Source organism: Siphateles boraxobius, unplaced genomic scaffold (assembly GCF_051911475.1).
Source record: "Siphateles boraxobius isolate OS27281-9 unplaced genomic scaffold, OSU_SipBor_1 135, whole genome shotgun sequence".
Lineage (NCBI taxonomy): Eukaryota > Metazoa > Chordata > Actinopteri > Cypriniformes > Leuciscidae > Siphateles > Siphateles boraxobius.
The window spans coordinates 1,091,300-1,118,160 of record NW_027508739.1 but is presented as its reverse complement, the minus strand read 5'-3'; the positions used below and the strand labels follow the sequence as shown (position 1 = coordinate 1,118,160).

The following is a 26,861-nucleotide window of genomic DNA, read 5'->3' as shown; positions in this document are numbered from 1 at the left end:
TTGAGCCGTTCGATCTTGTGACGTCACTAGATCGGACGCCCCTCCCACGATTGTTGATTGACAGAAGCGTTTCAACACAGACCCGCCCTGAGCGAGCCGTCATCGTAGTCCGCCATTGTTGATACGCTAAAGCAGAATGGCGTCTAAGCGATTGCGGTGTTCTGTTCTTGGCTTTAATAATAAACACAGCAGTCATTTTGGTGTTCCTAAATCCGAGTTTTATTTTTGAAGGGAATATTCCCAAAGATCTACGTAAATGCTTTTGTTTGCGCCAATCATTTCTGACAGTTGTACCTGACACTGCATAGATAACGTTACACATCACTGACACGCCTACATTTACCGAAAAAAAGTTTTTCATGACCATCAGCTGTAACATCAATCTGTCAATGAACAAACGTATAACGTTACATCAGTAAACGCCTTCAGTAGCGTTCGTATCTCACTACTCTACCCTTCCAGTACACACGAATATAAATCAAAGTGACATTACCTTAACCAACCATTCAGAAACATCCTGTTCGAGTCTTACTTGTCGAGCATCATCTTGTTCCGGGTAGGGCTGTCACTTTGTGAAAAAATCCTGTTCGATTTTCGAGACATATGTGTTCATTGAATCGATTGTAAAATCAATTTTTCCATGTCTAAAGACGTTTCCATTTTCAACACCAAATATTGGCAAATCCACGGACAACTAACAGGCATTAGGACGAACGTAAGGAGGGCGTTTGAGACGCGCACAAGTCAGCAATATTTCTGATGATTTATTGGCGTGAAGTTTTTTGCACAATGACAAACAGGAGTGCAACATTCAAGGATTGAAATTAACACCCGCCCAAATTCGGATAAAAATGAACTTTGGCGGGTAACGCTGTCATATCACGAGCCGATTTGGCGTGTTTCTATGTTTACTCAGTTTGCTGGGGAAGTTTGTGTGAGCCAAATCTGCGTGGATTTAGCGCAAATACGCAACTCGTGAGTCCTCATGATATATTAAATACAGCATATTGCGCAGAATCTGCGCATTTCTGGCTTGCTTGAACACACACGTCACTAAGCAACAAATAACGGCGCGCTTGTTCACTTGCACTGAAGCAATAGCGAATATTAAAAAGCATCCGGTTAACAGAAAAGACATTGTTATTTTCCAACGTCCTACATGTTCTGTGTCCTGTATTGATCTGTCTACCTAAAACACATTTTTGGTTGAAAAAAAAAGGCAGTTAAAATCGATTCCCTATTTTCGTTTTCGAAACTTGTGTTGGTTGGTCCGATCGATTGTGCAATCGATTTTCGAACGTAAAGTGACAGCCGTACTTCCGGGTCCGGTTTAAATTGGTATGGTAGAACAGATGTGTCCTCAGCCTCCCGCTGACATTCTTTCTCTAAAATATACCCGCAACTGTTGTCAAGGCAACAAAACGCCCCACAGAACAGAGGGGCGGAGTCAGCAAAGCTCATTATTATTTAAAGGCATATGCACTGAAACGGCGTGCTGAAAACAGCAGTGTTTGACCAGGTAAAATGAGTGTTTTCTTACAATACTAATGAGAATTTATAATAAAAGTATATTACAAAGTTTTATTTTAGACCCTAAAGATTCATATTAACTTGTATAAAAATGGCATTATATGACCCCTTTAAAAGTTGAATTTCTTGCCCAAAGCTAATAGCAAATTTTTTAGAGCGTCCAGAAATAAGAAAAAAATGCGGTCACAATACACTGCGCATACACTGTCACACACACACGCGATTATCAAGTTAACTGATTCGTAAAGTGTGCAATATCTAACGACCTCCTAAGTGTCCGAACTCGCACCGTGTACGCGAAATAAATTTATTTTTAAAAATATTTTATTTCCGTTAAAGTGTATTTCAAGGAACTAAAATCTTTTTTTTTAAATGGTTTTATTTGTATTTAACTATAATAACCTTGATCTTGACACCTGCTTTGGGAATTCTGGGAAAAACCTTTGCAACCAAAAATAAGACATTTTTCAGTGCAATTGATAAAGATTTAAAGAAACAAACATGCCTTATTGCGTCTCCCTCTCTCGCTCTCTCTCTCTCTCTCTCTTAAATGAGCCTTTAATTTCACACATTATTCAGCATTAGCACAAGACTGAGCTGGATTTGTGTTATTTAAGTCTGTGAATCATTAATGTAGCAGCACTTATGCATAAGCCTCGTCTCAAACACTCCATTCAGTGCGACATTAAAACCCCAGTGACCTGCACGCCTTCATTTATAAAATATTGTGTAGAAACAGTCCTACATTTGATCTAAGATCTCAAAAGTGCGTACGTGTGATTCAGAGAAACAAATTGTAGACGCACAAAAACGTGTCTACGCCTCTCTTCCAGATGTGAAATCTATGAATCGCAAATGATATTGACGTGCAAAGCTGAAACAGATCTCTAATTAACCATGTTAAAATTCTATTCTTTACATGATTTATCACTTTTTTTCTTTTGTCAAATCAACTTAGATAATTAATGTGGTTCAGATAACGTAATATTTTGAGGTTGTTTTGATTAAATCAATCTCCTTCTTTGTATTAATTAATTAATTTTTTATTTCAATGAACTCAAAATTTTAAGGCAACCAGGTAACTTTAAGTTAAACCAACAGTTTTTTTTACAGTGTATTTAAAAGCGTTTTTGATTTTCAAATACGTGCAGTTCACCGACTCGCCACAAGGAAAAAGTTTTTCCAGGTCAAATACCGTTTTTAAAAATATGAACGTTGGTGTGGATTTTAGCGAACACACACTCTAACGCCGTTTTCAACGAAAAAATGTAAAACTTTTATGCATTTTGGCCGTTTATTTACACGACAACGGTGTTTTAGCGGCCTGAAAACGCAAACAGGTTTCAAAGCATAAGTTTGATGAAAAAAAATTATACCGTTATCGACATATTTTATGTGTAAACTATAAAAACGGTGACGTCATGCGTGTTGTGTGTTTCTTTACAAAGTGACATCGCCATCTACTGGCCTGACAGCAAATAAAGCTACAGCGTTTTTAGTCGTTTTCGCGGATGCGTGTGAACGGAGATCGTTTTGACAATGTTGTCAAAAAAACTTTTTTCGTTTTTATTTAATCGCTGTCGTTTAAACGAACCCTAGGATCAAATCTGTCCCCGAAGTGTTTGTATGTGCTTCATTAGATCAAGTGTCTGCATCTGCATTCACTTCACTTTTCTTCACCGTGTTTGAAGGCTCTCGATGTCTTTGGATCTGCTGGTGTTTTGGTGATTTTTAGTGGCTGTATGAAGTCGGTTCTCCTCAAGTGTCAACATCATCAACTAACCACAATTAAACACAATACTTATTTGTTTATGGGGGTATATTTATACATTTATTTAGTAAATTCATTTTATTGAGGGGTTTTTTATGGATTAATTCATTTATTTTAGTTGGGGGAAGTAAATTTTGGGGGATTTTTAAAAATGTATTTATTATATATGTATTTATTTATTTATTCAGTACATTTATCTTATTTTGGGGGTACACGTTATCAAAAATCCTCCTGTTGAAAAGTGCTGAGCATATTTTTTTTTACAAAGTTATACTTTTTTAAATGTAATTTAAGTTGAAATGACTTAAACATCCAAAGAGGATTGTACTTAATTTAAGGCTGCAACACTTTTTTAAATGGTTTAATTGGATTTTTTTTTTTTTTTGGCGTTCATTTTTAAATGAATTCTGTGTCCAGACATCTTTTGAGGACAATGCAAATTCTTGATTTCATGTTATTGTGTTCCTGAAGAGTAAAACAAAGTAACAAATGATTAGTAATAAGTTTCAGTTTAAGGGTTAAAACTGTTTTCTTACACCTGATCTATCGATATGAATAATGAATTGTCTGAATAATGAAGCGAAACTGAACGTGTGGCAAGAAAACATGAGTGGAATGTTTTGGCACTTTTACAAACCTTGAATTAATCCTAGTATTTATTTCTATAGACCAATCATGGCATTAGAAGTGATTTTACAATAGCGTAACCATGGGAATGTACGTAAAACCATTTGTGTGTGTGTTTTATGTTTGCGTGCCAGAACTTGCTCACACACACATTCACACTGCGGTGGGCGGATCTGGAATGTGTATATATATATATATTTTTTTTCATATCTATATTTTGAATGTTTGTTCATATATCATTCATCTGATTTTATACAACATTTTATTCCTAAAACACAATGATGTTTTTTTTCCTGGCTGTTGACAGTATTTTATTTAGGCACATTTATGGAGTGATACAAATAATTTTGAACCTGCCTTTATTTAATTTAGGCCTGTTTATTGTTCAGAATTCTGTTGTGGAAATGCATACAAATTATTAATAGATAATGCCTCATTGGCTTATTTAAACATTTCTGAAATACAATTCTTAAAGGGATAGTTCACCCAAAAATAAAAATCCTGTCATTTACTCAGTCAAGTTGTTTCAAACCTGTATACATTTCTTTGTTCTGCTGAATACAAAAGATGATATTTTGACAAATGTGTGTAAACAAAAAGTTTTCAAAAGGTGATATTTTTAAAAATATTTGTAACCAAAAAGTTCTTCCATAGTATTTTTCCCCCATACTATAGAAGTCAAAGGATCCTATCTGCTTTCTTCTGACTCTTTGCCCATGCAAAACTAGTTTTCTGTGTAGTTATGCTTATGGTATTTAAATATGTTTATCTCGTTCGTCTCATTATTTAATCGGGCTGGCGAATATGAGGCAATATAGAATCAAAAATGATTTCTTTTGTTAAGATGACGTCTCAGACACGCTGCCATCAGCTGGTGAAAGATGAAAAAACACTCAATTTCAGCGTATTGTTCTCTTTAATTATAAAACAGTATTCATTCATGACCAACGATCACACATATTCATGCATTAGTATATATCTTTCAATTAAACTGATTTCTGACCAGACAAATTACAAAAACATGAACATACAAATGACAGATATAACTGGATATCTGCACACGATAAACAGCTGCTGTCACGTGATTGGCTACGAACAGTGCATCGCAATCTACACACAACGCTACTACATACATTTCATATAACTTTTATATTTGGACAGCCAGTGAGTTTTTTTTGTTGTTGTTGCAATTTTCACATACGGCAACAGTTCGAAGACCAACCGACTAATTTGCATACTTCATACGTAAATACGTACATAAAAAATAAATATTTTAACAAAAATAGCACAGGTCAAATATAACATCTACACATTACAGTACTTAATTTCTCCTGAGTCCCATGTATTTGGATTATTTTTAACAGGAAGAGCATTTAATGAGAGGATATATATATATATTTGACATTTATGTAAAAAATGTAAAAAGAAGGAGGGAAAAAAATTAAAATTGCATAATGCATGATTTTTTAAAACAATTTTAAAAAGCTCTAAGTGGACATTTTCCATTTAGCACCATATATGCATCATGTGAACATTTCGGGGCAAAGATCAGCAAACTGTGTCTCCAAGGCACTTCAGAATAAACAAAAAATACATTTATTTCTGAAATATTGGCATGATTTATGAGTGTATGTTTTTTTAAGTATATGTGAGCGTAAACATATCACTTCACAGAATGGTTGTCTCCATCAGATCAGCATCCGAACGCTGGAGGAATCAGACACATCTCCACACGAACACACTGAGAGACAGAACACAGGCGTTAATGAGAGTTCACACGCACACACACACACACACACGCACGCACGCACGCACGCACGCACGCACGCACGCACGCACGCACGCGCACACACACACACACACACACACACACACACACACACACACACACACACACACACACACACACACACGTCAGCTCACCTACAGTCGTTGCCTCCTACACTTATCACATATTTGTCATCATAAGAGAAACGGATGTTGGTCACATGGGCAGAATGACCGAAGTAACGCTTGTGTTTGGCCTGTGAAGAAATGCAAACCATTAGTAAACACATCAAATTCTCTAAAATAAACCATTAAAGGGTTAATAATAAGGTTTAATGATAATACATATGTATTATTAACCCTTATTATTATATAAATGTGTTAATGAAAAGTATAATAAAATGTTTGTCAACAACTTTCTTTTCCATGCCTAAGACGAGATGATGACAAGACTTTTTAAAAAAAGCCACCAGCATTTTTGATCATTTTCACAAAAGTTTCAGAATATTTAGTTGTATGAATATCTGAACATGCAATATATCAGTAGAAAGAACAGAGCTTCTACTTTTAAACAAACAAACTAACCCATTTTATTCCAGTTTCATGCATTTCTTAAATCTGCAATTAAACATTCTCAGTTATGAACTGTAATAAATCCAAACATAAATCTCGACTATATTTGCGATTGTTGATGCTGAAAAAATGCACTTATGTCACCCTCTGTGTGTCTTTCAATGCTTTTATGTATTTATTTAATTTAGAACTATTGAGATTACTATTAGGAGTTACACCGTTTCAATTTTTGAGAGAAGTTTCTTGTTTCGTATATTTTCATGTGTTCATTTTATCTGATAAATAGCATATAAAAAAAATCATGAAACAAGATGAGGTAAAATAAACGAATGCAATAATTCTGATGAAATGTAAACATAAATTTCTTAAATGACAACATTTTGAGCAAGAATAATCATGATTATCAATTTAAGCATTATGCATCATGACGAAGGTTTTGACTGACTAAAATGTGCATGTTGTAGTCTTTGAAAAAACACGATTTTCTCAACCATTTAACATAACATTTACTTAGTAATATCTCAATGTGATTCTCCTGGTTAAATAAAGGAAATAATAATAATAATAATAATATCTCTTCTTCCAGAGAGTCCTGGTCACGACGGCACCACATAAAGTTTCACACAAGAATCACAAAATGAACAATACAACAATTACACATTCAAGAATTAAATATATAGTGGCAAATCAAGAAAAACAATTGCAAGTGTCCTTTAAAACATTGTGCAAGAGACTTTTAAAAATGCTCCGGGTTTTTTGCATTTTGCAATTCATTCCAAGCCCAAGGAGCATTAAAAGAAAAAGCACCTTTACCAGATTCTGACAATATGAGAACCAGACCTAGTGCGATGACTATTTGTGTAATAAATGAAAAGATTTGATCTATAAGAGGGTAATTTAAAAGCAATTTTAACTGTGACAGTGAGTGCTGCAGTACATTTTACATTTAGTCATTTAGCAAACGCTTTTATCCGAAGCGACTTACATCTGAGGACTAAAGACAAGTCAAGTCATCGTGAAGAGGCAAAAACAACACAAGAAGTGCTCAAAATACAGAGTTCAGGCATTGCTCAGAGTAGCATAAGCCAGACAAGGGAGGATTTAAAGGAAAAGGAAAGATTTTTTTATTCGTTTTGACACTTTCAGTACTTGAAAAGCTTTCTGTAGTTGCTTTAAAGGTGCAATGTGTAATATTTCTGAGGATCTATTGACATAAGATAAGATCCATAACTATGTTTTCATTGGTGTATAAAGAACTTACTCAATGAACCGTTATGTTTTTATTACCTTAGAATGAGACATTTATATCTACATAACCGCGGGCGCCCCTTCCATGAAGGTCGACATATTGTGACGTCACGTTTCTACCGTAGCCGACAGCGAACACACAGCGTTACAGAGCGCGTTTCCTCACTACCTTGAAAGAGAAGCCGCAGAAAGCTAGAAGCTAGCCATAAACACCGTGAGTAGTGACTTTTCCCTTGTCAGTGGTGTAAAATATGTAGTTGGATTGTTTCATGTAACTTAGTTCTTCCCCCTCGCTGTGTTATGGCTTTGACTTTCACCATTATTCTAATTCAATAAAACAACAGTGTCACAGTTAAATGGCCTAAATGGGCCTTTTGGAAAGCTCAGCTGAGCAAATTTTTTTCCAGATAACGAGTTCTGTGATTAGTCTAACGAGTAGGACAGGTGCGGTGAACACCTGATTTGCTTTCTGCACAAAAAATGCATTCAAAGAATTTCATGATTGCACTATTTAAAATAATTCTAATTCGTTGACCAGCACCTGTACTTGAAAATCCAAGTTGATTGTACACTGTAAAAAGTGATCAGACAACTTGAATTAAGGAAACCTGTTGCCTTAAAATTATTAAGTAAATAAACAAAAAAAAAATGGTCAAGTTAACATAACTTATTTTTTTCAATTAAGTATTACATTTATTTACTTAAAAAATTGAGTATACCCGTTGCCTTAAAATGATTAAGTGAACTGAACACTTTTTACAGTGAAAAATTAGATTCCCTGAATGCATAGATGTAATCACCTAAAAACACACTAAAAACACTCAGATCACCTTAGCAAATGCATAGCAACACCCTTGATCATGATGTTGAGTTTTGCACATGCACTTGGTTCTTATACTGCAAGTGGCATAATATGACAGAACTCGAATGTTCCTTTTATAATCAAAGCTGTTTAAACTGCTCTTTTTACTGTTTATATGACTGAACTCAGTCATCAAAATATTGTGTGAGCAACTATTGGCTCATTTGCACAGTCACCTTAAATTCATCAACTCTCATCAAAAATGAATGATCAGTCTCTTTAAATCACGGCCAATGTGAACACTCGCTTAGGTTTAGTTATAATGTAAAAAAAATTTTTTTCGAAGTTGTAAATAATTGGAGATTATTGTAGTGTTTTTCAAGATCTTTATAAGATTTTTCACTCTGCAACGTTTTTGTTTTCGGTACAAATATCTAAACATTCTTCAATCAAGATCCATTTACTTGAAATGCAAAATTACTTTAGACATATTAAGTCTTGTTTTCAAACAAAAAAAGGTTTTTTTTTATTTGACAGTGTTCTTGTTACATATGTTACATGTAATTACCATAGTAATAACAGTAAATGATGCATAATTACATGCAACTAACCCTCAACCAATTCCTAATCCTACCCTAACCCTATAGTAAGTACATGTAGTGCTTAATTATATAATTACACTGTAACAATGACACCTTAAAATAGAGTGTAACCCAAAAAAAATCTAAATTAAGTGAGTTTATACTTGCAACTAATAAAGTCTTCCATTGGGGTCAGGAAAAATCAACTTAATTCAAAGGTAAAACTACATTATTTTTCTGACCGCATTGGCAGATATTTGTTCTTGTTTTAAGCATAAACTTGATAAATGTTATCATAAAACAAGAAATAATTTTGCTTCACAAGTAATTGGATCTTGATTTAAGAATGTTTAGATATTTTTAGAAAACAAGACAAAAATACGAAGAAAATCATTACTAGCGATTATTGAGTGAAAATTGTTTTTTTTTTCAGTGCATTTGCATCCATGCATTTGCCAAATGCTCTTATCTGAAGCAAACCTACAATATATTTGGGGAATATATTATATAAAAATCCCGAACCACCAATTAATACCAATATCATAATTTGCTATAAGATGCTTGATCTTGACCTGCAGATTAAAATGTTCTCTGGTGGATTTCAGTCTCCTGCTGGTTTCCGAACACATGTTGCTGGTGAAGTAAGAAGCTTAAGCGGTGAACCTGACCTCAGGTGACGGGCCCTACTTGCAACCTGTGCACCGCAAAGCCTCGATACATTATCTGTCCTCCGACTTCTTGTGGTTTTAAATGACTGCTTTCCATTGTGAGTGTTTCAGAGAGTTCCAGAGAGAGAAAGGGAAAAATGAAACCAAACTGGTTTTTGGAATAATAGAAGTGGCGTGTGGCCATGGCTGTTTTTTAGAGAGCTGAATGGTGTTCCACAAGCGATGACAAGCTAAACACACACTCCTGATCTGACCTCTGCGATGGGTCGGGACACAGGAGATACCATCCCATTGGTCCGACACAAAGAGGTAGATTAAAAAAGGACAGAATGAGATGCCAATCACACCACAACAAAAAGACTCGGAACTATAAGTTATACTCGTATAATTTTCATGTTTTGATGACTTGTGCAATACAGTTCTGTGTATTTCTCAGAAAATATAATCAGAGATCATTGCTTTTCGACAACAGCAGAATTTGTGCAAACAAGTTTGTGGCTTGGTTTCTGATAAAACGTTTTCTCAACAACCATTCGGATTTTATCTCTTCCAAAGAAAAATGCAATGCTTTGTGTAGACTTTTAAAGATTAGAGGCACTTCACCTTGTTAACAGTGTTGACGCGATCAAATCAAACACTGAGATGGTCTTTGAATTCTCATAATGATTTAGATTCCCAAGAACAATATCTTGACAGATTGACAGTTTATATTGATGCGTTGTTTTGAGCAGTTCCTGCTGAGTCATGCAATAAAAAAAACACACCAGTTTAGTTGCTAATACATGAAAAAACATCATATCCAAGCTATTAATAAGAAAATAAAGCACTTTAATGTTCATGAATTCTTTGCTTGCACATAAGAGAAACAAGATGCTGAAGATATGCTGCATTAGCTTCTTTGAAAACAGCGCACAAACGTTAAAGAATTAATCACAAACCAGTTGGAGAAACCAAGACATTTTGGGGCTCAAGAGATTCATTGCACATCAACCTAGTATCTTACAGAAAACACAACTTCTGCAAATCACTAATCATTAATTTCTCATCTGTTTTGGAAAGGTGATGACAAACATGAGGAGCATTACATCTGAACGGGAATCGTTCCTGTAGATTAATGCAAAGACAGGCATATAAAAGAGCTTTGACAATTTGACACAACACACGGCTGAGGGCACCATTGTAAGATACATTAAAAAGCATGTTGGGCAGCAAATGCAAAGAGCAAAATCTTTATATTCTGCAGCGATCTTCTCAATATATATATATATATATATTTGTAAATTTCATCATAGTTACAAAACATACTGTATGCACAATATATACAATATATCTTCACGTAAGAGATGCACAAAACACATTGTAAACAGAATAGTTTGGGCAGTCTTTTGCTGAGCAGGCAAGTGTCATATGTTTGAAATCTCCATTGGGTTCTTGTCCACCATTTCATGGTTGAGTTTTAAAGGAATCTCAATGTCTAACCTCTTCTTTTTCGGCTTTCTTTTCTTGCAGCAGATAAACGTCACCAATGACACGACGGTCAGAAACAGTCCGAGGCAAGTCACCGTAAGCGCAAGCAATACCATCATCAACTCGCCACACGCATTTGGCACTCGTTCTCCTTCCCTCCCTTCCTTAATCGGAGGATCCTCACCATGATTGATATCTACCACTCTGGGCAACAAGCTTTGAATGAGTGTCTCATTGCTAACAGTTTCATTCACAAACAGGTTGACCAGTACAGTAGAGTACAGTTCTGGTTGACCGTGATCCCTCACTTTGACCCACAAACTGTAAAGGCCTCGACTGTTCAAGGCTTTCCTCAAGGTGATGTTTCCCGTGTACGGGTCGATATCAAACGATCCCGGTTCTCCGTCAGTTCTCTTGATGATGCTGTAAGCAATAACAGCATTCATTCCCGTGTCCCGGTCCACCGCATAGACCTCCGTTATCGACGTTCCTGGAAGCGTGTTGGGAAGCACCAGCATGAACGATTGGTTGGACTGAGGGAAAAGAACAGTGGGAGGGTTATCGTTCACATCTAGGAGGAGAACGGTCACCATCGTGATGCAAGAAAGAGCCGGTTCGCCTCCATCGATAGCCTCAATCCACACATAGTACGTTCCCTGCTGTTCCCGATCCAAAGGGGTTTTGGCGCGTAACGCGCCTCGCCCGGTGTCAATCACGAAGATATCACTCCCGTTTAGGATTGACAACGCCACCCAGCCGTTTTCCCCAGCATCCGCATCCGTAACCGTAAGCACGCCGATCTCCCCGAATCCTGGAAAGTTCTCCGGCACGAAAAAAGTAAAGTCCTTGTTGATAAACCGAGGGCTGTTGTCATTGCGATCCCGTACGGTTATAATCACAGTCGCGATTGACTCCTTTCTCGGCGTCCCGCGGTCGACGGCTCGCACCATGAATCGGTACGTCTCCTTTTCCTCGCGGTCAAGAGAAGTGGACACCGACAAAACCCCGGTTGACCTATCCAAGCCAAAAATGGTGGGAGCGTCGGCACCGAGTAGATAATAAACCTGACCTCGGCTTTCACTGTCCGCATCGGTCGCCTGAAGCTGAACGAGGAACGTGTTCGGTGGGTTGTTCTCCTCCACTGTGATCTCAATGAAGGATTGCTTGAAAACCGGAGCGTTGTCGTTAACGTCCATCACATGCACCTTAACCACGGTGTTAACTACTAATCCGTGAGCATTACGAACCACAACGACCATTTCATAATCCTGTTGCTGCTCATAATCCAGTAGTTCGGTGGTCTCAAGCAGGTACTCGTTTTTAAAGCGCTCATAAGGTACAAGCCGAAATGGACCTGTAGTTTCTAGGAAACACTCTATCTTGGGTTGTGGCTCAGTGTTTTTGATGGTAAAAAAAGCAATTGGTGTAAACGGCGGATCTGATTCACTTAGACTGAAAACACCGTCTTTCTCGGACGCGATGTAACGTAGCACAACAGCCGGAGGTCCGGAAAGCTGTCGGATAACATGAACGGTTACCGTTGCAACTTCTGGAATACATGTCGGCCCATTAGCCAGTACGGTTAGTTTGTAGAGCTTTCCGGTGTTGTTGTCTATCTTCCCTGCTAGTTTAAGAACCCCAGTGATTGTATCCAAATGAAACAGGTTTCTGCTTTCTTGGGTGACCCGTTCGCTGAAGGAATACGTGATTAAAGCGTTTTCCCCCTCGTCTGGGTCGTAGGCTTGTAGACGAGCCAATTGGATGCCTTTAGAGGCGTTTCCATAAAGAGTAACGTTCACTTGCGATTCTGTAAACTTAGGGCAATTATCGTTGACGTCAGTAATGATAATCCTCAGAGTAGCAGTGCCGAGAAGTGGTGGAGTTCCTCCATCCTCAGCGATAATATCAGTCACGTACTCAGCTTGTGTTTCTCTATCAAGATACTCGGTAATTATGAGGAAAGGCGTCAGCTCTCCGCCTTCGTTCTCCTCTACGTCTAATGTGAAAAACCCATAGTCGTTAACAAGCCAGTATGTTTGAACACTGTGAATCCCGATGTCAGGATCCACTGCTGATTGCTCAACTGCGAACCTGGCGTTAACAGGAGCGTTTTCCGGGACGGAAACCCTGATTTCGTCAACGGGGAAACGCGGACGGTTGTCGTTGACATCCTCGATTATGATTTTAATCTTAACCAGCTGAAAGTATTGCTGAGGAAGGATTAGCACGTCTAGGAAGATTGCGCAGCCTTGGCCGTCGTGGGACTCGGCGCACAGAGTCTCTCGGTCGATCTCCACGGCTGACGTGAAAAGATCCCCGGTCGTGTTGTTCAGAGTCACGAACTGCTGGCTGTTCGTCTTCAGCTCCAGATTGAACGAGCGAGAGGGATCACTGGAAAGACCCAAGTTTAAGTCCACAGCGATAGACCCTATGAGTGTGCCTTTAGATAATCCTTCTTTTATCTTATAGATGAGGTGACTGAAATTTGAAGAGCAGGAGAGAGGACCGGTGTACAAGAGGAGAATGAACAAACCCTAAAAATAAACAGCAAAAAGTGTTTAGTAGGAAGCAACAGAACTATAAGTAAAACAGCATCACTTTAAAATCAAATGGAATACATAATAAAACCCTAAAAATAAACAACAAAAAGTGTTTAGTAGGAAGCAACAGAAGTATAAGTAAAACAGCATCACTTTAAAATCAAAAGGAATACATAATAATCAAAAAAGCAATGCATCAATTATACATTAGGCAGAGTTTAACATTTATGTGGAGAGGGTTGGAGTAAATTAACGTTCACACTAATATATGAATATTTACCCAATTATTTACCATGATAAACATAATTTCTATAGTTATTTTACTGCTGAAAAAATATTATTATATAAATCTCTTTCAAACAGTGTTCGATGCTTCTAGAATATTTCTCTCAGTTTAATTAATTTGGTTATGACAGTGGTGGTAACAGTTATAAATAATAACAAATTTCTTTCGACAGAAACTATGATATCAAAACAAAAACTGTTAAGCGATTGTAATGAAACTGCAAACTAAATAGTAATACTTTATGCTTACACGACTAATTTCTGTTACACGCACGCGCGCGCGCGGCACACACACATCTTTATAAAAATCCATCAAAATACTGATTAGACTTTGATCCATATACATATAGAATTGATAACTATTGGGATGAATTTGGATTATATAAAACATATTGGATTCAAGATCTATATAATCCAAAATCATAACATCCATTCAAATACTTATTAGACTTTGATTCATTTAGATTTTACACAAGTATTAGGATGAATTTGGATTATGTAAAAATCCTGGAATAAATATATGATTAAAAAATATCAAAGATACTGTTAAAGACAATTTGATGTCATGATAATTCAGTTTTCCATGAATGTAAGAAACTTACCCATAACTCTCCTTTGCTGCGAAGGCATGTTCCTCTGTTAGTGTTCCACATGTTTCCCGTTCAGTGTTGGCGTCACAGGGAACGGGAGCGGGATGAGTTCACAGTAACAGCCGCATTATGAGCGCCTGTGAGCGGCTGATTCCTCGCTCGATGCCCGATGCGCGACTGACGCGCTCGACTCATTCATCTGACTGATACACTCCGACACGCCCATTGCATAATAATGAGCTCCGGCGCGACCAATCAGCATGAGGAGGAGGGCCGTCTATTTGCTTAAAAAACGTTTGGAGTTGTTTTAGTCTGAATGATTTATTATTTTGTGGTTAAGAAAACACCAGCATGACAGGAATGTAGATTATCTTTTCTACACTTTGGATTTAATTATATTAAATTATTACATTATATTGTAATGTAATAATGTAATATAATAGAATTTAATATAATCATTTGATGTAAATTGCTTGTGCTTTTCCTCATATGTAAGTCACTGGATAAAGCAGCTGCTATCAATCATAAATATGATGTGTATGATTATAGTGTTTGTTCACTGATAAAGTAATTTATTTTGATTCTGCATAGAATGCTAAAGAATCCGTAAAGGGTTCTTGAGGTAATATATATTTTTTACTTCAGAGAGTAAAACGTTTTGATATTTCATTAGGTTCTTCAAATCAGAATTTTTAAAAGCGCACCACGATATTTCATATTTTTAAGAGCACACCATAATATTTCACACCACAACTGTGCAACTAGAGAAAAGGATACACATATGCATGAGTATTATTCCATATGTATCAGACAGCACAGATGATCAATACTGCATGTACAGATCAATACTGCAGGAACAAAATAATAAGTTCCCGGTGGAAGGAAAGCACAGGAGGGCAAGTACGCTTTTACAGGCCTGCAGTTGAGATTACATGAACACTCAGATACATTAACAAGCTCAGGGTAAATATGAGTCACTTTCTTTGTCTCTGCCACTCTTGATGAACAATTACTGCAGAACTAAACACTTGCTTATTTGCTGCATCTTTTTTAACCCTATAGTGGTTTTTCCTTGCCTTCCAGAGCATCACATTAGTGCTAATGTGAGGATTAGTGTTACAGAATACAGGATGAAGCATCAGCGTAACATTCACCAAATCAACTTTTCTTAATCCGAGCATTTTTAACCACATCAACAGATGCTGGAAGTGATTGAGAACATACTGTCCTGAGTAACAAACACACTGAGCTTTAAATTGATTACACACAGTCCCATGGAAGACTTTGCATCTCATGACGTTTAAGATCGACATATTTATCCATTGATATGTTTTTTTTGTTGCCTTGCAGGTGGTAAAATGTCATTTCTTTTACATTCACATTCATTCAAAATATGTATTGCCATGAAATCAAAATGCACTTTCCTTCTTTTTTATGGAATATTACAGTTTATTATAAACTATTTATCCATGCACATCATTATTTTTAAATCCATGTGCCTCTTCAATAATAATAATAATAAATAATAATCTCTCTGGCAGTGACATCTCTGATAATGAGGGCGGGGCAACCTGTCACTCACATGAGATCCACCAATAGCAAACCACAATCATCCAATTAATTCCCAAGGAACACAATCAAGCCCCGCCCTACATTTGTTTTGTTTTTTATTGCATAAGTTATACATACACAACCAGGGCATGAAGCATGTTTATATCTCTTACAATGAACAATCATAACGACAGAAACAAAACATAGCCTAAATATCATGGATTTGCGTACATTAAAATATGGAATATGGAATTGAACAGAAAAAAAGAAAATCACAATAATAAGTTTAAATCATATCTTTGAATAAGTCCTCATGTTGCATAAAAAAACTTTTTCTAGTTATTTATAAGTCTAAGGGGTGCAATAAATTTTAAATTTAGCAAAAAAAAAAAAAAAAAAAAGCTTGTGAATGAAGATTTTTGCATTCAAGATAAAGAAATTAACATATTCAATGGTCAACAGCTTTGGGTTTTCATAATAAAAGATAACATCTTTGAGGACGAAGATGTGGGTCACAAGTGGCGATTCTAGGGGGAGGCCAGGGCCACCCCTGAAAGCTCATTGGCCACCCCTGTGGCCACCCCAGATCTGATAGGTAGTTGGTCAAGTTCGTCAACACAAGAAACAAGAGAAATGCTGTCAATCAATGATGACAGCTGATCAACTGATTTAGGGCCAGTTTTACATTTTTAACTAACACCGTAATGGTCGTACTGAGGCTGTTAGAGCTGATTTCTGCTCAGCGGACGTTTGGCCATGCAGGTCAGGTGACCCATGAGAGGAGCGCGCTGGCTGTTGCTGCTGCTCCGTGAAACAAACAGGAGGACGGTCGGTCACAGTTACAACAGCAACAATGATAAAAACGCTGGAATCTGTAGATTGAGAGGTATGGTCATTTAATGTTTAGTTATATCGTAGTTCCCTCTGAATATGTAGGAAAACTAAAAAAAAAAGAACTACACTGTACTAGCTAGCTTAGCAGCCTGCAAACCAAGTTAAGAGTGCAGACAGTTGAAGAGGGCGCGCGCGCAGCTCTTAAAGGGGCCACACCTCATTTCCACTCGTTACACCGCCATGGAATGCTATTTTCTGGACTGAAGACTTGAGGGTGTTTTTTTGTGTTCAATAGAGCTAATGCTATATTTTTGTCCAACCCGTGTGTGAAATATAGTGTGACAGTCTAGATTTAAGTTATAACACAAGAACAAGCTGTGACTTATTTATTTGCTCTGTTATTTAAAGTAACACCAGGTAACTTTTGCTCTCGGGGTCCCCCTACAGTTGGGAAACAGTATTGTCCTCTACTACTGTCGTAAACTCTGTCATCGTGCATTTGTTGACAACCAATATAGCCCTGAACACTGTAGGAGGAGGTCACATGCAGGTGTTCTGCTTGCGTCGCGTGTGAAATGTCTTCATCCCAGGTACAGTGGCATATATTTCAGCATGTCATATGAATATAATTTCATGGGTTTTATTTTTTTTCTAAAGACAAATGATCGCGATGATCACATTTACAAGCAAGTGTCATTGTAGTAGCCTAGTCTATTGGTTACCGTTTTACTGAATCTATATGATAATTCAATGCAATGTTTGAGTGGTAGATAATAACCATATATTGTCAATATTATAATATCAAGCTACCATAAATAAATCTGCAAATTGTACAAACCGATTTACATTATAGCTTGAGGCAAGACAAATAATCATTACCTGATTCATGAAGATAAACGGAGGATAAGATAGCTTCCGTAACATAATCAGGCAGACAAAAAAACACCCCAGACTACGCGGTGTCATTGGTTGTTGCGTTAAATGATACCCAGATACAATAGTGCTATTTTCTGATTGGCTAACAACACCAGACGAACAACACCAGAGGAGACGCGCTTGATTCCTGCCGGTTCCACAGTGAGAGCGGCGCGGCCAGAGTTTTGGGTCCTGCGGCATATTAAATATATTACAAATCGTTTTTCAGCGTGAGGAATACAATGTGTGGCGGGAGAGCGTGACAAAAGACCGAAATGAGTGACTGTCACGCTCAATGCGTGACACTTGACAGCACTGCGATTTTAAGGAAGTGGGGGTGGTGGTGGAAGTGACGTATATGCCGTAAAGCAGTCGAGTTTTGTAGTTCTCTTTGTTCGCCGGTTACTACCCGAAACCCGAAGTTTAAAAGTACGATTAAAAACGCTACAGACCCCGTCAGGCTATGGCAGACGTGTCATTCAACCTATTGTAAGTCGATGTACCATCACAAGAGACTTGGAAATATATTATGAAGGTTGAAAAGTTACCTGGTGTTACTTTAAGGGCTGTTTTTGTGTGTATCAGTTAGCTCATCTTCACTTAAATTAACTTATTAATGTATGCTGAATCAAAGCCAATGTTTAAATTTATACCTTCATTGGGGCCTTGGATATGAATACTGTCTTAGTTGAAAACCACTTTTTGCACATTTTCATACATCACAAGGCATCCTAATGATATTATTCAGTCATCAGGCCATCCTCTGTGTTACCTGTTACCCGTGTTTGCTTTACTAGTTTAAGTCCCCTCTTGTGGTTAAATAAAAACACACCTGGCAAAGAACAAATTAAGAAATTCAAATTCCAGTATCTCTAACAAATTATATCTAAGCTAAATAATAACATATACTAAGCATGTAAAGAACAACAAATATTTATGTTTTTTTTCTTACAAGCTTAGTTTTTCTTTTGCTTTTACAGGTAAGGTCCCGTATTTAAGCATTTTAGTTTGTCCTGTTGGATTTCTGTGTTTTTATGTAACCACAAGATGGTGCCTCAATTAGTATAGCAAACTCAGGTAACAATACATGTGACACAGATGATGAGTTGATGACTGATGCATGTTATTCTATATAGGATGAGTTAAGAGCAGTTTATTTTGCTACTCTAATCTAACTTATGAAGAGACAAGTTAATCCACTACAAGAAAATAGCTCTTAGAAAATGTTTACCCTATCCTGACCATAATTAATTATTAAAAATAGACATGTTAAAATAACCAGAGATACTTGGGGACCGTGATAGGTGGTTAGGACTGTTTTTAACAGGATATTCACCTTAATTTGACAGTTATGAGACAGGAAATCACGGGAGAGAGAGAGGATGTGACATGCAGCAAAGGACCGGGATTCGAACCATGGTCGGCTGCGCACATATACGCATTAACTTTGCTATGCCATGGCCACCCCACACTAGCTTTGTGTCCCATCATGTCCTGGATACGCCACTGTTGTAGGGCATAAAAACAAGAACTTAATCCACACGGATATACGTCACAATAGGGAAAAAGACCAGCGCAACTTCCGTTTAACAACCAACAACGACAAACCAGAAATGAGCAGAAATATCTGAATCTGATTCAGTCAGTGATGACTCGATTCACCTGAGCAAACAGCTCTTAATTATTATTAATTAAATCTTAATGTCGTTCAGCTGCAGGCCAGAACGCGTTAGTGCTGCGAGCTCAATATTGGGCTGTTAGTTTTCAGGTAGGCTTTCAAAGCTGGATGCAATTTAAATTATAGAGATTGCTGCTGTATTATCATGTGTTTACAAGAACCCTCAGGGAAAAAGTCAAAACCATTATTTTCAATTCTAATTGACAGAATTTTGAACAACCTGAACGCAACAAAAATGCCGAGAATGAAAGTCATTATCTAAACGTGTCTGAATGTCTTTTGTGCTGAGACTTGTTTCCACAACAGGTGTGACAGTCCGCATGCGTCAGTAACCCTTAGTAAACTTTCTCTGTGTGTTCTCAGGTTTCGACACACACACACACACACACACACACACACACACACACACACACCTCGTGAGGTTTCAGAAGAGTTCAGTTCTGCGGAACAGGATTTCGGATAAACGGTGGGCGGAATATTAAAGAACCGCGTCTCACTCTTCAGTCCCTCAGGGCTCGTACAGTATGAGTTTACAGTCTTCCAGATGATCAGTCACTGTGCAAATCAATGGACTGTTAAAGTAGCCTACTTTTGAGGCCGTTTTCAGAATTTTCACAATGCATTATTTTTTATAATATATTATATATTATTTTCACATTTTTTCCCCCAGCGAAAAGTCACACTCTCTCTGACCCTTGTAAGTAAACAGTATTTTTTTTTTACTGTCACTCTATGTACTGTAGGCTACATTAAAAAAAAGATTATTTAAACTATAAACCTCTATTTAACACAAGGCTCTATGAAATGGGAATAGTGACTTTTTTTCATATTGTGACATGACATGCATCCAAAAGAAAAATTATCCAAAAAGAAAAAATCTACTGGAGGGACTTGTTTAATGTGTTTTTATTTGGATTTTTAGATGTGGACGTTGCATTACAAAATTAAAATATATGCATGGATTAATTGTTCGCAAGATCAATTATATCCATTTAGAAAATGGATTAGATTTTCATTTCATGCTGACTTTAATTGTAATTTTCTGTGGCCAGTTGCATAAACTACAAAAGTTAGTAGTCACATTTTTTGTTAACTTTTTAAAAACCTGTTAGATAAAAACATAGATTGAATCTGAAAAGTAAGACTGATTAGCCAGTTGTTTGAGTTTTGCATTTAAAAAATAAAACGTATGCATGGATTAATCGATTGCAATAAGACCAATGACAAATTCTTCAGACACAGTTTCTGCAACTGACCCCTGAAGTTAGAGAGAGTTTCTGGCCTACAACTTGCTTTTTTGTTAGTTATTAATTACATGTTTAACAAAAAGTTAAAAGTTTTTCAATGCATCTAAAGTAACTCCCAACAGATGTGCCAAATAGTTGTAGTAAAACCCACCAAATGAACTAGAGAAACACATGTTTGCTTTGCTGATTGTGCACCTGGTTTCTGTTCTTCAGGGAGCGAAGCTTCATTCAGCGAGTGACAGATCATTCAGATCTCCCTTCTTCTGTCTGATGGATTTACAGCTGCAGGTATTACACGTTTACAGGTCAAAACATGTCTTTATGACACTCGTGCATCAAATGATCACACACACAAACACACACGCACACACGACTAAATGTGTTATTTTCTAGTTCTTTTTGTTAGTGCTGAGATGAAGACCTTTACACATTTACACCTGCCGTATGGTTTTATTTATTCAGAAAATGAGATGTGGGCACATGGGCTGTTTGTGTGTGTGTGTGTGTGTGTGTGTGTGTGTGATCTCATTTAATGCTGGCTTAAGGACACAGGGAGGCTGTACGTGAAACATGGATTGCCAGTAAATGTTGCTTTAGATTATAGCCCAGATGTCATGATACTTTGTGCTCTAGTTTTAATTAAAGCGCCTTTAAGCTACATTGATAGCAGAGCTCAGAATATATGAGAAACACGTCCCAGGACGACCCGCGGGGAACCGGGCGAGAACAACTAATATGCTTTAGACTCTTGCTTTAGTTAATAAAAATACAGCTGTTCATTGTTTGTTCAGGTTTGTTCACAATGTATTAACTAATGTTAACAAGTACAACTTTTAATTCTAAATGTATTAGAAAATGTGGAAATTAACATTAATTTAAATTAATAAATACTGTAGAAGTATTGTTCATTCTTAACCTGTTTAATCCCAAATTTTTTTCTTGCAATTTGAGTACATGCATTTTACTCCTTAGACCTCCCTAACACTCAAACGTTATGCCTTCTGTGATTTTATGTTGGTTAAGTTAGTGAAATATTAAGTTTTATACTCGTGACCGGTGGGAAACACCATAGTCAGAACGAACGTCTAGAAGGTCCAACACATTGATAGTTTCAGAGATACTGATAAATACACTGAACAAAATTATAAACGCAACACTTTTGTTTTTGCCCCCATTTTTCACGAGCTGAACTCAAAGATCTAAGTCTTTTTCTATGTACACAAAAGGCCTATTACTCTCAAATATTGTTGACAAATCTGTAAATCTGTGTTAGTGAGCACTTCTCATGTTCAGTTTGGCAAAAACAAAAGTGTTGCGTGTATAATTTTGTTCAGTGTAGGATTAACAGCCAAACCCTGTTTTCAATTGAAGCACTGTGTTATACTACCAGTCGCATTCGTGACCGTTAACAAATGTACACGTCTTACGAGCAAAATATATATACAGGAGTATAATTCTCAAAATATATCAGTAGTAGACCCTTTAAAGAATACATGTACAAAATATGATAGTTCTATCTGTTAATTAAGATGTTTTACATACTACTTTTTGTAGTAGTCTGAGGAAGACATCTTCTAGATGTGCAAGAACTGATCTGGTCATGTGACCGTTCACACTAGTCACATGACATTAATAGATTTTATTCAAGGCAATCTTGCACTTTTACAAGTTGATTGTACTGAAATGTGTTGGCAGTGCCTGTACACAACTATCATATAATGATAAAAATCCATCCAGTGTTTTTGTTTTAATCTCCTTATATGTTTTCCCCTGCCTCAAGTTGAGCCGTTCGATCTTGTGACGTCACTAGATCGGACGCCCCTCCCACGATTGTTGATTGACAGAAGCGTTTCAACACAGACCCGCCCTGAGCGAGCCGTCATCGTAGTCCGCCATTGTTGATACGCTAAAGCAGAATGGCGTCTAAGCGATTGCGGTGTTCTGTTCTTGGCTTTAATAATAAACACAGCAGTCATTTTGGTGTTCCTAAATCCGAGTTTTATTTTTGAAGGGAATATTCCCAAAGATCTACGTAAATGCTTTTGTTTGCGCCAATCATTTCTGACAGTTGTACCTGACACTGCATAGATAACGTTACACATCACTGACACGCCTACATTTACCGAAAAAAAGTTTTTCATGACCATCAGCTGTAACATCAATCTGTCAATGAACAAACGTATAACGTTACATCAGTAAACGCCTTCAGTAGCGTTCGTATCTCACTACTCTACCCTTCCAGTACACACGAATATAAATCAAAGTGACATTACCTTAACCAACCATTCAGAAACATCCTGTTCGAGTCTTACTTGTCGAGCATCATCTTGTTCCGGGTAGGGCTGTCACTTTGTGAAAAAATCCTGTTCGATTTTCGAGACATATGTGTTCATTGAATCGATTGTAAAATCAATTTTTCCATGTCTAAAGACGTTTCCATTTTCAACACCAAATATTGGCAAATCCACGGACAACTAACAGGCATTAGGACGAACGTAAGGAGGGCGTTTGAGACGCGCACAAGTCAGCAATATTTCTGATGATTTATTGGCGTGAAGTTTTTTGCACAATGACAAACAGGAGTGCAACATTCAAGGATTGAAATTAACACCCGCCCAAATTCGGATAAAAATGAACTTTGGCGGGTAACGCTGTCATATCACGAGCCGATTTGGCGTGTTTCTATGTTTACTCAGTTTGCTGGGGAAGTTTGTGTGAGCCAAATCTGCGTGGATTTAGCGCAAATACGCAACTCGTGAGTCCTCATGATATATTAAATACAGCATATTGCGCAGAATCTGCGCATTTCTGGCTTGCTTGAACACACACGTCACTAAGCAACAAATAACGGCGCGCTTGTTCACTTGCACTGAAGCAATAGCGAATATTAAAAAGCATCCGGTTAACAGAAAAGACATTGTTATTTTCCAACGTCCTACATGTTCTGTGTCCTGTATTGATCTGTCTACCTAAAACACATTTTTGGTTGAAAAAAAAAGGCAGTTAAAATCGATTCCCTATTTTCGTTTTCGAAACTTGTGTTGGTTGGTCCGATCGATTGTGCAATCGATTTTCGAACGTAAAGTGACAGCCGTACTTCCGGGTCCGGTTTAAATTGGTATGGTAGAACAGATGTGTCCTCAGCCTCCCGCTGACATTCTTTCTCTAAAATATACCCGCAACTGTTGTCAAGGCAACAAAACGCCCCACAGAACAGAGGGGCGGAGTCAGCAAAGCTCATTATTATTTAAAGGCATATGCACTGAAACGGCGTGCTGAAAACAGCAGTGTTTGACCAGGTAAAATGAGTGTTTTCTTACAATACTAATGAGAATTTATAATAAAAGTATATTACAAAGTTTTATTTTAGACCCTAAAGATTCATATTAACTTGTATAAAAATGGCATTATATGACCCCTTTAAAAGTTGAATTTCTTGCCCAAAGCTAATAGCAAATTTTTTAGAGCGTCCAGAAATAAGAAAAAAATGCGGTCACAATACACTGCGCATACACTGTCACACACACACGCGATTATCAAGTTAACTGATTCGTAAAGTGTGCAATATCTAACGACCTCCTAAGTGTCCGAACTCGCACCGTGTACGCGAAATAAATTTATTTTTAAAAATATTTTATTTCCGTTAAAGTGTATTTCAAGGAACTAAAATCTTTTTTTTTAAATGGTTTTATTTGTATTTAACTATAATAACCTTGATCTTGACACCTGCTTTGGGAATTCTGGGAAAAACCTTTGCAACCAAAAATAAGACATTTTTCAGTGCAATTGATAAAGATTTAAAGAAACAAACATGCCTTATTGCGTCTCCCTCTCTCGCTCTCTCTCTCTCTCTCTCTTAAATGAGCCTTTAATTTCACACATTATTCAGCATTAGCACAAGACTGAGCTGGATTTGTGTTATTTAAGTCTGTGAATCATTAATGTAGCAGCACTTATGCATAAGCCTCGTCTCAAACACTCCATTCAGTGCGACATTAAAACCCCAGTGACCTGCACGCCTTCATTTATAAAATATTGTGTAGAAACAGTCCTACATTTGATCTAAGATCTCAAAAGTGCGTACGTGTGATTCAGAGAAACAAATTGTAGACGCACAAAAACGTGTCTACGCCTCTCTTCCAGATGTGAAATCTATGAATCGCAAATGATATTGACGTGCAAAGCTGAAACAGATCTCTAATTAACCATGTTAAAATTCTATTCTTTACATGATTTATCACTTTTTTTCTTTTGTCAAATCAACTTAGATAATTAATGTGGTTCAGATAACGTAATATTTTGAGGTTGTTTTGATTAAATCAATCTCCTTCTTTGTATTAATTAATTAATTTTTTATTTCAATGAACTCAAAATTTTAAGGCAACCAGGTAACTTTAAGTTAAACCAACAGTTTTTTTTACAGTGTATTTAAAAGCGTTTTTGATTTTCAAATACGTGCAGTTCACCGACTCGCCACAAGGAAAAAGTTTTTCCAGGTCAAATACCGTTTTTAAAAATATGAACGTTGGTGTGGATTTTAGCGAACACACACTCTAACGCCGTTTTCAACGAAAAAATGTAAAACTTTTATGCATTTTGGCCGTTTATTTACACGACAACGGTGTTTTAGCGGCCTGAAAACGCAAACAGGTTTCAAAGCATAAGTTTGATGAAAAAAAATTATACCGTTATCGACATATTTTATGTGTAAACTATAAAAACGGTGACGTCATGCGTGTTGTGTGTTTCTTTACAAAGTGACATCGCCATCTACTGGCCTGACAGCAAATAAAGCTACAGCGTTTTTAGTCGTTTTCGCGGATGCGTGTGAACGGAGATCGTTTTGACAATGTTGTCAAAAAAACTTTTTTCGTTTTTATTTAATCGCTGTCGTTTAAACGAACCCTAGGATCAAATCTGTCCCCGAAGTGTTTGTATGTGCTTCATTAGATCAAGTGTCTGCATCTGCATTCACTTCACTTTTCTTCACCGTGTTTGAAGGCTCTCGATGTCTTTGGATCTGCTGGTGTTTTGGTGATTTTTAGTGGCTGTATGAAGTCGGTTCTCCTCAAGTGTCAACATCATCAACTAACCACAATTAAACACAATACTTATTTGTTTATGGGGGTATATTTATACATTTATTTAGTAAATTCATTTTATTGAGGGGTTTTTTATGGATTAATTCATTTATTTTAGTTGGGGGAAGTAAATTTTGGGGGATTTTTAAAAATGTATTTATTATATATGTATTTATTTATTTATTCAGTACATTTATCTTATTTTGGGGGTACACGTTATCAAAAATCCTCCTGTTGAAAAGTGCTGAGCATATTTTTTTTTACAAAGTTATACTTTTTTAAATGTAATTTAAGTTGAAATGACTTAAACATCCAAAGAGGATTGTACTTAATTTAAGGCTGCAACACTTTTTTAAATGGTTTAATTGGATTTTTTTTTTTTTTTGGCGTTCATTTTTAAATGAATTCTGTGTCCAGACATCTTTTGAGGACAATGCAAATTCTTGATTTCATGTTATTGTGTTCCTGAAGAGTAAAACAAAGTAACAAATGATTAGTAATAAGTTTCAGTTTAAGGGTTAAAACTGTTTTCTTACACCTGATCTATCGATATGAATAATGAATTGTCTGAATAATGAAGCGAAACTGAACGTGTGGCAAGAAAACATGAGTGGAATGTTTTGGCACTTTTACAAACCTTGAATTAATCCTAGTATTTATTTCTATAGACCAATCATGGCATTAGAAGTGATTTTACAATAGCGTAACCATGGGAATGTACGTAAAACCATTTGTGTGTGTGTTTTATGTTTGCGTGCCAGAACTTGCTCACACACACATTCACACTGCGGTGGGCGGATCTGGAATGTGTATATATATATATATTTTTTTTCATATCTATATTTTGAATGTTTGTTCATATATCATTCATCTGATTTTATACAACATTTTATTCCTAAAACACAATGATGTTTTTTTTCCTGGCTGTTGACAGTATTTTATTTAGGCACATTTATGGAGTGATACAAATAATTTTGAACCTGCCTTTATTTAATTTAGGCCTGTTTATTGTTCAGAATTCTGTTGTGGAAATGCATACAAATTATTAATAGATAATGCCTCATTGGCTTATTTAAACATTTCTGAAATACAATTCTTAAAGGGAT

The 26,861-nt window shown here is 36.7% G+C and overlaps 1 protein-coding gene and 1 long non-coding RNA gene across 2 annotated transcripts; both read right to left on the bottom strand.

Annotated features, from left to right (window-relative positions):
- Positions 1-4,825: 4,825 nt before the first annotated feature.
- Positions 4,826-6,014, bottom strand: LOC143737961 (uncharacterized). Its single transcript, XR_013203792.1, has 2 exons — positions 5,852-6,014; positions 4,826-5,669 (listed from the first exon to the last, which is right to left on the bottom strand). It is a non-coding gene; the product is annotated as an uncharacterized LOC143737961 (long non-coding RNA).
- Positions 6,015-10,378: 4,364 nt separating this feature from the next.
- pcdh20 (protocadherin 20) lies at positions 10,379-14,628 on the bottom strand. Its single transcript, XM_077229805.1, has 2 exons — positions 14,462-14,628; positions 10,379-13,568 (listed from the first exon to the last, which is right to left on the bottom strand). The coding sequence occupies exons 1-2, from the start codon at positions 14,510-14,512 to the stop codon at positions 10,971-10,973; spliced, it is 2,649 nt and encodes an 882-aa protein (XP_077085920.1). The 5' UTR covers positions 14,513-14,628; the 3' UTR covers positions 10,379-10,970.
- Between the last annotated feature and the right edge of the window lie 12,233 nt (positions 14,629-26,861).

Bases quoted from the DNA above. Each gene is read 5' to 3' on its own strand.
- pcdh20 (XM_077229805.1), bottom strand. From the start codon at position 14,512: ATGTGGAACACTAACAGAGGAACATGCCTTCGCAGCAAAGGAGAGTTA. The intron at 13,569-14,461 runs GTAAGTTTCTTA...GTTTATTTTTAG, and splicing joins GCAGCAAAGGAGAGTTATGG to GGTTTGTTCATTCTCCTCTT.